The sequence below is a fragment of the Vombatus ursinus genome, unplaced genomic scaffold, assembly GCF_900497805.2.
Source record: "Vombatus ursinus unplaced genomic scaffold, bare-nosed wombat genome assembly UNPS02014779.1, whole genome shotgun sequence".
Taxonomy (NCBI): domain Eukaryota; kingdom Metazoa; phylum Chordata; class Mammalia; order Diprotodontia; family Vombatidae; genus Vombatus; species Vombatus ursinus.
The window spans coordinates 48,176,924-48,189,882 of NW_020954557.1; the positions used below are offsets into that span (position 1 = coordinate 48,176,924).

General features: G+C 37.2%; 1 protein-coding gene across 3 annotated transcripts in view; it reads left to right on the top strand.

Moving 5' to 3' along the window:
* Positions 1 to 12,959, top strand: part of ABCB11 (ATP binding cassette subfamily B member 11) — a 115,585-nt gene that overhangs the window by 79,919 nt on the left and 22,707 nt on the right. For all 3 annotated transcript variants that reach the window (XM_027865671.1, XM_027865672.1, XM_027865673.1), the window contains one exon: positions 4,896 to 5,054. In XM_027865671.1, the coding sequence (XP_027721472.1) occupies positions 4,896 to 5,054 (159 nt within the window). The remainder of the gene's footprint in view (positions 1 to 4,895; positions 5,055 to 12,959) is intronic.

Consider the following 12,959-nt stretch of genomic DNA (forward strand, 5'->3'; position numbering starts at 1 on the left):
AGATATTTTAAGCCCCTTATATTCCACCTAGTCTGAAACCCATCATCATTGCTCCCAAATATAATTGAGAATGGCTTCAAAGTTTAAAAAGGGACTAATACCAAAATATTTTTATTGATAACTTGATGTACATGGATAAAAGTTATATAGATTCATAAGACAATTTAAAAACACACATATTAAGTGCTTCTGTCTCACACAATCTTTCTGCAATGATATCGAAATGTCATTTGGGCTTGATAAGTGTAAAATTCTTAATGAATACCAAGGGAAAGTAGAGGCTAAAGACTTTGAGTTTGAAAAGAGATCATATTGAACCAACAAATGCAGGCAATCCTTCCATATGCCTTGGTCTCTGCTTGGCAATATACAACACACGTAGAACTATCAAAGAGAACTCTGAAACTGTATATGTCAAGAGACTTATTAGCATCCTAAACTCAAAGCTCAATGGGAAGAGCAAATTTAGTTCAATTAACTCCCATGCGATACCAAGCTGAACTTATAATGGAGCTATAAAATAATTTATACATAACAAATTTGGAAAGTACCCTAACCAAAAATTAGAACAAACAAACAAAACGGAGATCTATGTAAGGTTTGACACTTCCTCTCTCAAAAGGAGAATGAGGATTGATAGACACTATCAGAGAAAGTAGTAAGTGGTAAAAATTTACCGAAATGTTTTTAGAACAATCAGGCATCACTCTGCTAAGTAATAGTAAAGGCTGACAATATATACCTTCAGAATAATAAAGGCTGGCAGTATTGGAATTATCAAAAATGGTGGATTTCTAGAAAGAGTCTGTGAAAGGACTCATTGAGTGGAATTAAAAGACAGTCCATGGGCAGAACTCAACCAATAATATATAGTTAAAAAGTGTTGAACTAATGGTTATCATGCAGATTTATTTACAGAAAAAGAAGGGTTGATGATGGGAGTCAAAGACCAAGAAATCAATCCAAGAAATTACAGGTGTATTATTATCCTTAGACATTTAGAAATATTGATCAAGGCAAATTATGAAAGGAAATGGTAGAAATTGTATAATAACTGGTGCAATTGGAATTTTCTTCACCAAGCATATGGGTAACTCCTAAAGAGTATAGATAAAGCAGGAGACCTTTGTGGGCTGGAACAAGTAACAACTTGTGTAGGAAGAGCCTATATCTGGTCTCTAGAGCTTAGCATGGAGACTAGGAAAGGAATTACATTTTCACCTGATCCTCAAAAATGGAGATAAAAGGAAAAAAATTAGATTTAATCAGACTGACTGTGATAATAACATTCCTAAGAAACTCTGATTATGATGGAATTTTCACCTCAGTCTATGGGTAACTTTTTTCTCTCTTACTATTATTTCAGGCTATAAGAGTCCAGAGATCAGATGAACTTCCTTTGTGTCATTCCTCAAAACATACCCTATACATCATTTCATTTTCTTCATTGTTCTCTTGTGTATCTCAAATGAAATTCAACAAAATTTCTAATATGGGGGGGTTAATTTTCTACCATTTTAAAAATTATTAGCTAGTTCTTTGTTTTTCCTCCTTTTTTAGTTCAAGTTTTGGGTTAATTTCCTTTTCAGTTGTACTTGCATCTAAGGGGATGAAAAAAGGAGGGGAAAAGGATATGATACTTTGATGAATGTGATCCCTTTGGTACTCCCTCCAGCAGTATGGATCATAACCCTGCCTTATGTTCTCATTGGGTCTTACTCTTGTCCATCTCTTTCTGCAATACAAGATCCATCCAACATGCTGGATATCTTTCTGTTTCTTTTTACTATCTTGAGGTTACAAATTTATGATTTAGCTGTCCATCTCTTTTCTTCTTGCACGACAAGCTCACCAGCTCATATATTTACTTGATGAAGACTTTTACACACCATTTCTAGGTGCTAAAAAGGACATTATACAAAATATTTACATTGATTCTTTCTAATATCTCTAGGGGTATGGGTCAGAGCAGTTTGATGAAATAGTCTTTTGGGTTATCTGTGGATTTAGCCATTCTTGATTGTAATGAGAGGAGGGAGTCAATTGTGTATGTGTGTGTGTGTGTGTGTGTGTGTGCGTGTGTGTGTACGTACCATGGAGCCCTTTGGCAGTTGAGTGAAGCTTATGGACCCTTCATTTGAAATAAACACATGAAATAAAATACATAGGATTGCAAAGGAAACCAAGTATATTAAAAGTAGCTATCAAAATATTTTTAAAAATGAGTTCTCAGATCACAAGACCACAACCTCTGATCTTGCAAGATGGTGAATGTCTATAATTCTGATAATGGGAGATTGCAGTTGGTAGATTTCTTGAGCTCAGGGATTCTGAGATGCAGTAGGGCTAAAGCTGATCCTGTGTCCATACTGAGTCCAGCATCAATATGGTGAGTCCCTGAGAGACGGAGGCAACCAGGCTGACTAAAGAAGGGTGAACCACATTAGGTCAGAAATGGAGCAGTTCAAAACATCCATGCTTATCAGTAGGGGAATCAGACCCATTAGTAGACATTGCACTTTCAGGCTATGTGAGATAGAGAGGTCCAATCTCAAAAAATAAATAAATAAATAAATAAAAAAGAAATTCTGGTCTACAGACATGTTCAGTATTATGAGACTATCAATTCCTAGTACTCCAAGGAAATTCCCATCATGTTAGGCTAGTAGGTGGTGGATCCAGAATAGTACTTTCAGAGATTGATGACATCCTGGCTAACGTCACTAAGGATAAGAATTCTGCCAATTCCCGCCCACCCCCCAAAATTGCTGGTTATTGTGTGATCCAGTTGGCAAGTATCAGACATTCCTTTGGAATAGTACAATAATGGACGAAATTAAACATGGTAGATAATTCTGAGATTGACTAGTTGGACAAGCAGAAAGCTTAAGTAAGAAAATGAACAGCAAGAGAATACAAAAGGTGAGGGAAAATTTTAAAAATGAGATAACATGAGTGGATGCAATAGCAAATGATACCACTAACCTAAATTGTCTTCCTTTGTTACACTTAAACTGTGGGTCAAATTAAGTGAACTAGTTTTCTATTTGCTGATATTTGTTTTTGACTTAGTAAATGAGAGGGTCAAGTATAAAATATTTGAAAATTCTTCCCTATTTACATCTGGCATATTTATGAAATAGAATTCACTGGAGTTATTTGTCTATGAAAGAAAGAACACTGATCAATAGTTTATAGTTCATGTAGTATAGGCAAAAGATAAATATTTTAAAATATTTCATTAAATTTATAGATAAATTAACATGCTGTCTGTATTTTTATATTACATGTAATTGATGAAAGATCCAGTGGTAATATAATATTTGTAAGGTGCTTAGCACAGTACCTGGTACATAGTAGGTGCTTTATAAATGCTTATTCCTCTCCTCACTTTTCCAGGAATAACAATGAGTAAAGTCATGATTCAACAGTGATTGAATGGGGTTTTATAGATACTATTTCTACTATGAAGGAAAAATTTATAACTCTAATATCCAATATCTGATGAAAGGCATCAGTATATTAAAGTAATGGATAAATCCTAGACCTAGTTAAGAAATATAAGATGTGGAAATTCAAATATACTATTCTTTAATTATGAGTATTAGTGAGTTAAATGAAAACATCTTTTCCTTAAAACATAGCTAAGTATTCATCTTTCCTTTAGAAGTATAAGCAGACTCATTTCTCAAAAATATAGAGAACTTAGTTAAATTTATAAGAATACAAGTCATTTTCCAATTGATAAATGGTCAAAGGATGTGAACAGGCAGTTTTCAGATGAAGAAATCAAAGCTATCTCTAATTATATGAAAAAAAATGCTCTAAGTCACTACAAATTAAAACAACTCTGAGGTACCACCTCACATCTATCAAATTGGATAGTATGACAGAAAAGGAAAATAAGTATTGGAGAAGATGTGGGAAAATTGGGACACTAATGCACTGTTGGTGAAGTTGTGGTCCAACCATTCTGGAGAGCAATTTGGAGAGCAAACTGTGCATATCCTTTGACCCAGCAATAGCACTACCAGGTCTGTATCCCAAAGAGATCTTTAAAAAGGGAAAAGGACCTATGTGAACAAAAATATTTATAGCCACTCTTTTTGTGGTAGCAAAGAATTGGAAATTGAGGGAATGCCCATCAATTAGTGAATGAATGAACAAGTTATGGTATATGAATGTAATGGGATACTATTGTGCTATAAGAAATGACCGACAGGTGGATTTCAGAAAAGCCTGGAAAGACTTACCTGAACCAATGTAAAATGAAGTGAACAGAACCAGGAGAACATTGTATACAGTAAAAGAAACATTGTACAATGATCAGCTGTAAATGACTTAGCTATTCTCAGCAATAAAATGATCCAAGACAATCTGAAAAGACTCATGATGAAAAATGATATCCACAACCAGAGAAAGAACTGATGCAATCTGAACGTAGATCAAAGCATACTATTTTCATTTTCTTTATTTTTTTTCGTGATTTTTTCCTCTTGGTCTGTTTCTTCTTTCACAACATGACTAATATGTAAATATGTTTTACATGATTGTATATATATATGTGTATATATATATACACATATACATATATATACATATATAGAGAGAGATTTAAACCTACATCAAATTACTTACTGTTTTAGAGAGAGAGGGAGAAAATTTGAAACTCAAAATTTTTTAAAGGAATATTAAAAATTGTTTTTACATGTAATTAGAAAAATAAAATTCTATTTTGAAAAAGAAGTATAAGCACAACCATGTTTAATAAACTTAGTAATCATTTCTGCTTGTTACAGGTCTTAGCCAACAATAACTCCTAAGTATATGTAGCCTATGACATTTGCAAGTGCCCACCTGATTTAATAATGACTATAACCTTTTCCCGTCTTAAGGACCAACCTTCTGAAGAAAAAGTTGAACCTGCACCAGTTATGAGGATTTTGAAGTACAACATTCCAGAATGGCCTTACATGCTGGCAGGTTCCTTCGGAGCAGCTCTGAATGGTGCAGTCAATCCCCTCTATGCTCTTTTATTCAGCCAGATTGTTGGGGTAAGACATTATGCATTTTTATACTGCCCTCCAGTCTCTTTGTTTCTGTATCATTAGAAGCACTTTTCCTCTACCAGCAAAAAAAAGCCTCAGGAAATTGCTAGCTGTGCCTTCTTGCTTGCTGGTTGTGAGCTATATATTTTTTTCTTAACAAGGAGAATATTTTTCCTCACTGAGAATATAAAAAGGCAAAGCAGAGCTCTCTCATTTGGGCTTGCATTACATTCATAGAATCAAAAGGTCTGTATAAAAGATATCAGGAAAGCAATTTAAATAGTGGCAAAAGACAATTTGCCTACAAAGCAATCAGACCAGAAAATAGGGCAGACAGTCTAGAGAGTACAATGTCATTAGTATCCAATGGAGGCAATTTTCTTCCTTGTAGAATGGTAGAAGTGCAAAATATAACTTGGTATTCACATTTTGAATAATTTTTGTGCCTACAGCTAGCACTCAGGTCTAACCTGAATACACGCTGGCGATAAAGGGGAAGTGTGATAATGAGGGCTAGAACTGAGAGATCCTGGATAAATGAAATACAAAAATAATTCCTAGTTTTCATTTAGCCAATTGTTTCCATCTTTTCTTCCATCAAACTTTTACCCTTGCTCTCTCTGCTAGAATTACCAATGAAGTAAGTGCAACATGGTTAAAAGAAGGAAGATGGGTTATCCTGGATGTTTGTACACTCTGCTAATTCAGTCATCAAGATGTCAGCCTTGGTTTTTATTAATTTGTTTAGCACTTTTATTAACCTGCCTCTGTCCCTTCCAAAACACCCCTTTACTCCACTGTGCAGATTTTTAAAAAAAGAAGAAAGGAAGGAAGGAAGAAAAGAAAGAAAAATAAATCTCTAACTATGTAGCTACAAATTTCTACATTAGACATGTTTTAAAAAAAAAAAGGTTACTTTCTGCACTTTAGAATCATCACTTGTCAGAAGGTGGATGGCATGCTTGGCCTCATGGTTGATCATTGTGTTGATCAGCATATTATAGTCTTGGAAAGTTTTCTGCTATAATGCTGTTATCACTGTGTAAATTTTCTCCTACTTCTGTTCACTTTGCTTTGCCTTAGTTCATAGAGACCTTTCCAATTTCTTTTGAAATTGTCCTTCTTTTCTTATGACATATTCATATGCCACAATTTGTTCAACCATTTCCATTCCCAAAAAAGGAGGATTTGTCCTTATTTCACAATTCTTGGCTACCTCAAAAAGAACTACTATAAGCATTTGTGTACATGTAAATCCTATCCCTCTTTCTTTTATTTCTTTGGGGGGCATATGCTCCTTTTAAAAAATTTAGTCTTCCCACTATATTGGTCACTTATTCATACACTGGGAAGCATTAAGAAAAGCTACTATAAATATTTGTGTACATGTAAATCCTATCCCTCTTTTATTTCTTTGGGAGGCCATATGCCCTCATCTTTTAAAGAATTTAGTCTTCTCATTACATTGGTTACTTATTCATACACTGAGAAGCATTATTTACAACTAGCAGAATAGCATAATTGGAATCCTCAGGGAAAGAGAGGCTTTAATTTGATTCTCTGGTCAACTGAGGGTTTAGAACCCTTTAATTTCCACAGTACTTTTTGTTAAATATCTTTCTAAAATGAGACCTTTCTAAAAAGTCTCCTTTATCATCTTAGGAAGATGGTACAGGGAATATAACTGAATCTTTCTCTGGTGCTTCAGGATCTTTGCTGAGTCTCTGAAAATCAGTCTTCATTGGACAATATTATCTTGGGAATTCTTCACCTTTTTAATGTCATAGGCCTCTTTAATAGTCTGGTGAAGCCTATAAGTCCCTTCTCAGAAGAATACTTTAAATGTGTAAAATATAGTACATAGGATCGCAAAGGAAACTAATTATATTGAAATCTAGTTATTCAAAAAAAGTTTTTTTAAGTAAAGAACACCTGATATAGAATCAGTGGCAGGTGGGATAGGAGGTTCATCTGAATCTTTATTCTCTCAAGGACATTTTCTAAAAAGAGAGCAGAGTTCAAAATTTATATTTGTATTATTTATATATACATCATATATACATATATACACATTTATATTATTGCTTTAGAATTTAAAAAAATACTTTTCTTGTAACAACCCTGAGAGACAAATAGTACATGTTATACTCCTCATTTTAAGGACGGTTAGGTGATGCAGTGAAAAAAGCACAGGACCTGGAGTCAGCAAGAACTGAGTTCACATCTGGTTTCAGATACTTACTGTGTGACCTTGGATAAGTCACTTAACTCTATTTGCCTCAGTTTCTCATCTGTAAAACAAGTTAGAGAAGGAAATGGCAAACCACTCCAGTGTCTTTGCCAAGAAAATCCTAAATGAGGTCACAAAGAGTCAGACATGATTGAACAACAACAACATTCTACCCATTTTACAGATGAGAAAATTTAGAGTCAGAGACATTGTTGTTTACCCAGTCATGCAATACAATAATTACAATTGAAATTAATGTAGCACTTCAGGTTTTTCAAATAATTTTTTCTGTTATCTGTACAACACAGCCATTTACTACCTATGGGCTTGAACCCATATGGTCTCAACAGAATGGAATCATTAATGTCAAAAGTGTTCCTATGATGCATAGATTAACTCATCTGAGAATCATAATAATGCTGTGACATAGACACAAGTATTATTGTATCTATTTTATAGATGAGGATACTGAGGCTCTGAGAAGTTAAGTTACTTGCGTATGGTCACATCACCAGTAAATGACACAGGTAGGATTAGAACCTAGATCTTTCTTGCTTGAAGTTCAATGCTTTATGCCTGTTTGTCTCTCCATAGATAAGAAGTTTTAGAGCTGAGACTTAGACTCATATTTTGACTCCACTTCCAGTATTCTTTACCCTGTACCAAAACCCAGTTTTTGATGGCTCTGCTTAGCTGAGTTCTCACCGTGCAGTATGATGAAAAAAGATGAATCATAAACTTTTAGAGCTAGAAGGAAACTTCAAATTCATCTAGTCCAATCCTCTTATTTTACAGATGAATAAACAGAGATCCAAAGGGTATAAAATACCTTAGCTAAGGTTGAATGATGATGATGATAATGGTGATGGAGAAAACAATGATGACAATTATGATGATAAGAAGAATAACCAGTATAGGAACCCTGATTATCTAACTCCAAATCCAGTGCTTTTTTTCACTAACCTACACACTGGGTTGGGAATTCTAGTCCCAGTACTACCATTCCCTAATGGCATCACTTTGGGCAAACCGCTTCATCTCTCTCTGAGCCTCATCGTTTTCATCTATACAAGGAGTAGGTTGGCGTTTTGTTGTTTCAATCACGTCCTACTCTTTGTGATCCCATTTGGTGGTTTCTTGGTAAAGATACTGGAGTGGGATGCCCCTTCCTTCTCCAGCTCATTTTACAGATGAGGAAACTGAGGCAAACAGGGTTAAATGACTTGTCCAGGCTCACACAGCTACTATGTGTTTAAGGCCGAATTTGAACTCAGAAGATGAGTCTTCCTGACTCCAGGCCTGGCATGCTATCTAGTTGCCTTAGAAGACTTTTTCTATCATTAGTATTCAGTGATTTCCCCTGTCATCTGCCCAAGGTTAGGGAATCTGCATGGCGGAACTAGTGCCTCAGCTTGCAGCCACTGGCCATAGGCCTGCTTGAGCACACTGCCTCCTGGTGGTAGCAGACTCGGCCATCTCAGAGTTTGGTGGAACGATCGATCAGATAGAACAGAGGAGAAGGTGCAGCTTTTTACGCAGTCTGAGACTGTGGCATTTTTCCTTTAGTGCCAGAAGAGCAGGGCAAGCAACCAGCTAGTAGAAAGAAAGAACCCAGCCTCTTCGCTGGTCATGGTCCAGTAAGGCTGCATCAGCCAAGAATCTGGTGCTCCAGCAACCTCTATTGTCTTCCCTCTTTGCTAAAGATGATTGTTTCTGGTTGTCCTAACAGGGCTAATTAGCATGTGCATTTCAATAACTGCATGTTGTTTTCATACTCGAGGTCTAATTTTCCCATCCAGAAAATAGCCAATTTATAAGTGAGCTACTTTCATCCTAGTTAACTAATGCATGCAGGACACGTGTTTGTTGCGCTGATACCGCAGTGTGCTTTGAAAACCCAGCCAAGCCTTGGGAGCTATTCAGAGCTGGGTTCCTAATCCAGATAAAGTCCTAGCTCAGTGTAAAGCATCGTTTGTCAAGTGACTGACTCTCTTTCCCTGGATCTCATTTGGCTGGCTAGAAAATTGGCCAAAATTCCCCCAAAGCAGATGTTACAGCTTCAGTTCTACATCCCCAGCTATCTAAGTGACCATTCTGTAGTAGAGATGCCTGCCCAGAGGCTCAGCAATTAAAGATAGGGTGAGCTGGAGAGAGTCCTCAGGACTCTCTCCAAGGATGATAGCATGGCAAAACCGTTAGTGACAGGAGGTGCCTGCATTTGTTTTCATAAAAGGCATTTTCCTTGGACTTGAAAACATTATCACACAGTGGACAATCAATGTGGATTTTAGATGAGTATTCACCAAGTGTCATTACAATGGATCTTGCCAAGTTTGGCTCTTCTCCACTGTACACCTCTGTGAAGCTGGGTAAGGCTAAAAGGCAGAGACAGGACACAAAGGGAAATTACCAGATCTCTCTGTCTAAAATAACAGGGTCTTCTTTCTTGAACTGTGGCCAGTAATGAGTTGTGTGTCCTTCCTTCGGCAAATCATCAAACCTCTCATTTGTAAAATGAGTCAGTGGAACTAGATGAGCTCTGAGGTCCCTCCCAACTCTAATATCCTATAATTCTAGGATTCTAATAGCTGGATCATGACTCTGATGAGTTACTATTTCATTTGGATAATATTGGCATACAAGGGGACTAAAAGAGGATTTCTTAAGATCCAAGCAAAACATATTTGTTTTTTCCCCTCATGAAACTCTTTCCCACTAAACAATGGAATCATGTTACATCAAAATGGGAGAAAGTTACTATGATCTGTTCTGAGATCATTCCACATGTACTCTTCACAAGAGGAAAGTCATAGGATCTTAGGAGTGCCAAATTCTATCTCATTCTACTAATCAGTAATAAAAGTAAAACTTTTCACTTAGACTCCACTAATTTGGAATTTGTAATCATTTGGTCAGGCACTATGCTAAAAGGTTATTTATACATGATTTAAATATCCAGATACCTCCATACTGATATAACTAAGACATAGACCCTCGGTTGTAGTTTATAGTTTATTAGGATGAGATATACAGTTATGACATAAGAGAATTAAAGAGTTGCAAAACAAAATGTAAGTGCTTAATAAACACTTGTTGACTTGACAAAATGTCATGTGAGCCTAGAGGAGGAAGGTTTCATGAAGGAGGTATCATTTTAGTTGGGTTTTAAAGACAGGCATAAGGCCTGGACCTCTGATTTCACTAGCATAGAGAACTGCCCCATGGGAAATCTCGTGGTACCAATGCAGATTGGGCAGTTCTCTGCAATTCCTTTGTCTTAAAGAGCTGCCTAGAGCACTGAGAAAGATGTATTGACTTGCCCAGGGTCACACAGTCTTTTATTGTCAGAGACTAGACTTGAAGTCTTCATGGCTTGTGGCTTAAAGTTTGTCTTTAAAGAATTGGCAGCGGTGGATAAAGTACCGGCCCTGGAGTCAGGAAGACCTGAGTTCAAATGCAGCCTCAGATCTTGACACTTACTAGCTGTGTGATCCTGGGCAAGTCACTGAACCCCATTGCCTAGCCAGAAAAAAAAAAAGAATTGGCAGGAATTTGGAGGGAGTAGAAAGTAGGAGATACATGGGGGAAAAGGCATTTTGAGAAGACATTGGGACAGGAGGCAGTTAGGGGACACTGTAATCCATTTCAAGTGACTAGAGTGCTGCATACAGGAAGACCTGAGTTATGTGATCCTGGGCCAGTCATTTAACCTCTGTCTGCCTCAGTTTCCTCATCTGTAAAATGGGGATAACAATAGCACATACTTCCCAGAGTTGTAGTGAGGATAAAATGTTAAGTACATTACAATCTTAAAGTGCCACAAAAATGGTAGCTATCAGGAGGGGGACAGAATGTCATCAGGTTTGGCAGGACCATAGAATGTGAGAAGGGCAGTTGGCATGAGATTGTTGAGATCCTTGAATGTCAGGCAAAGGGGACTGAATTGAACAAAATAGAACACAGAGAATGCCAGAAGATTTGCAGAGCCAGGGTCTGGTGTGACAAAATCTAGGCAAAGGAAAACTTATTCTGGCTGTATTATAAAGTATGGATTGTGTTAAGGACACAGGCGCTCTGCAGTCCTCCACAATCACTATCCTCTACTTCAAGTCCTCTGAGCATACTGAGCTCCAAACGGACTCATCCAGGACTCAATGTGCCAATCAAACACTGAGCATTTGAAATCCTAGCATCATGGTCCATAAACAGCTGACTCACTCAGTGGGGAATCAGCACTGAAACTAAATGGGTACTTATACTTGCTCTGACAATTCGCCATTTACACTCCCTTCCTTCCAGAATCCCCAACCAGGGATGGGCTTCACAAACTGTCAGGATCCACACAGGCTGCTCCCACTTAACACATTTACAGGAACATAATACAAGATCCTAGTCAGGATAACCACTATCCGAGATGCCCACCCACCAGGTCCTGTTCCTATGCACTTTCTTCTTGGCCTGAAAAATACCGTTCACACATTGTCCCTCATCATTCCATTCTGACTCTTCCAAGCTCACACAGTACTGGACTTGTCATTAGGGAGAGCAAAGTTCAAATCCTGCCTTAGACATACTTATTAGCTACCACCTTGAGCAAGTTATTTAACATCTCAGCCTCAGTCTTATCTGTAAAATAGAGTTAATAAGAGCATCTACCTCACATGGTTGTTGCAAGGGTCAAATGAAATTGCATATATAAAGTGCTTTGCAAACTCTTAAAATACTACGACAGTATGAGTGGTCATTATTCATTAGCAGCAACCACTTGCCAGGCCCATCCCACTGCTTCCTACAACCAAGGGCCATGGATCCATACCAGCTGCTGCTTTGTAGCCTGCAAGAGCAATGACTTCCCTGTCATAGGCAGCTGTAGAATCTTCTCCCATTTCTGCTGACCATTTCACAGTGAAGAAGATTGGAGACAGGACAGAGCAGAGCTGGAAAGATCTGGTAAAAGGCTTCTTTTCCATAGTTTTTACAGACAGTGATGAAGTCTGTATTAGGATAGTGACAGGGGGAATGAAAAGGAGTTGGGTGACTGGGTGGCAAGAATTGGTAACTAGTTGAAAATGAGTTGGGGGAAAGAGATTAGTCAAAGACAATACTGAGATTACAAACATAGGTAATTGAGTCAACACCATGGACAGAAATAATTAAATCAGAGAAGCATGTTTATGGAGAAAAAGAATAAAACTTGATTTTGGAACGTGGGAGTTTGAGATGATGGCAGGACATCCTGGTAGAGATTTCTTATAGGTAGCTGGAGATGCACCTGGATTTTAGAAAAGCAATTAGAAGGGGCAGCTAGGTGGCACAATGGATAGGGATCTGGCCTTGGAGTCAGGAGGACCTGAGTTCAAATCTGATCTCAGACCAGATCCTTGACACTAGCTGTGTGACCCTAGGCAAGTCATTTAACCCCAATTGCCTCACTAGGAAAAAAAAAGCAATCAGATCTAAACATCTAGATTTTTGTGAAGCAACTGCATACAAGGAGAGAGTATAGAGAAAAAAGGAGTTAAAAACAGACCCTTGGGAAACCACCCCAAGGGTCAGGCAAAGGATATTTTATTTTACTAAAGCAAATGGTTTGCTAAGTTATTTTAACACTGTAATAAATTTTGAGAGGTTTAAATTATTTAAGGAAATAAAATGCTTTCAGGTACTTAAAATCCATCATA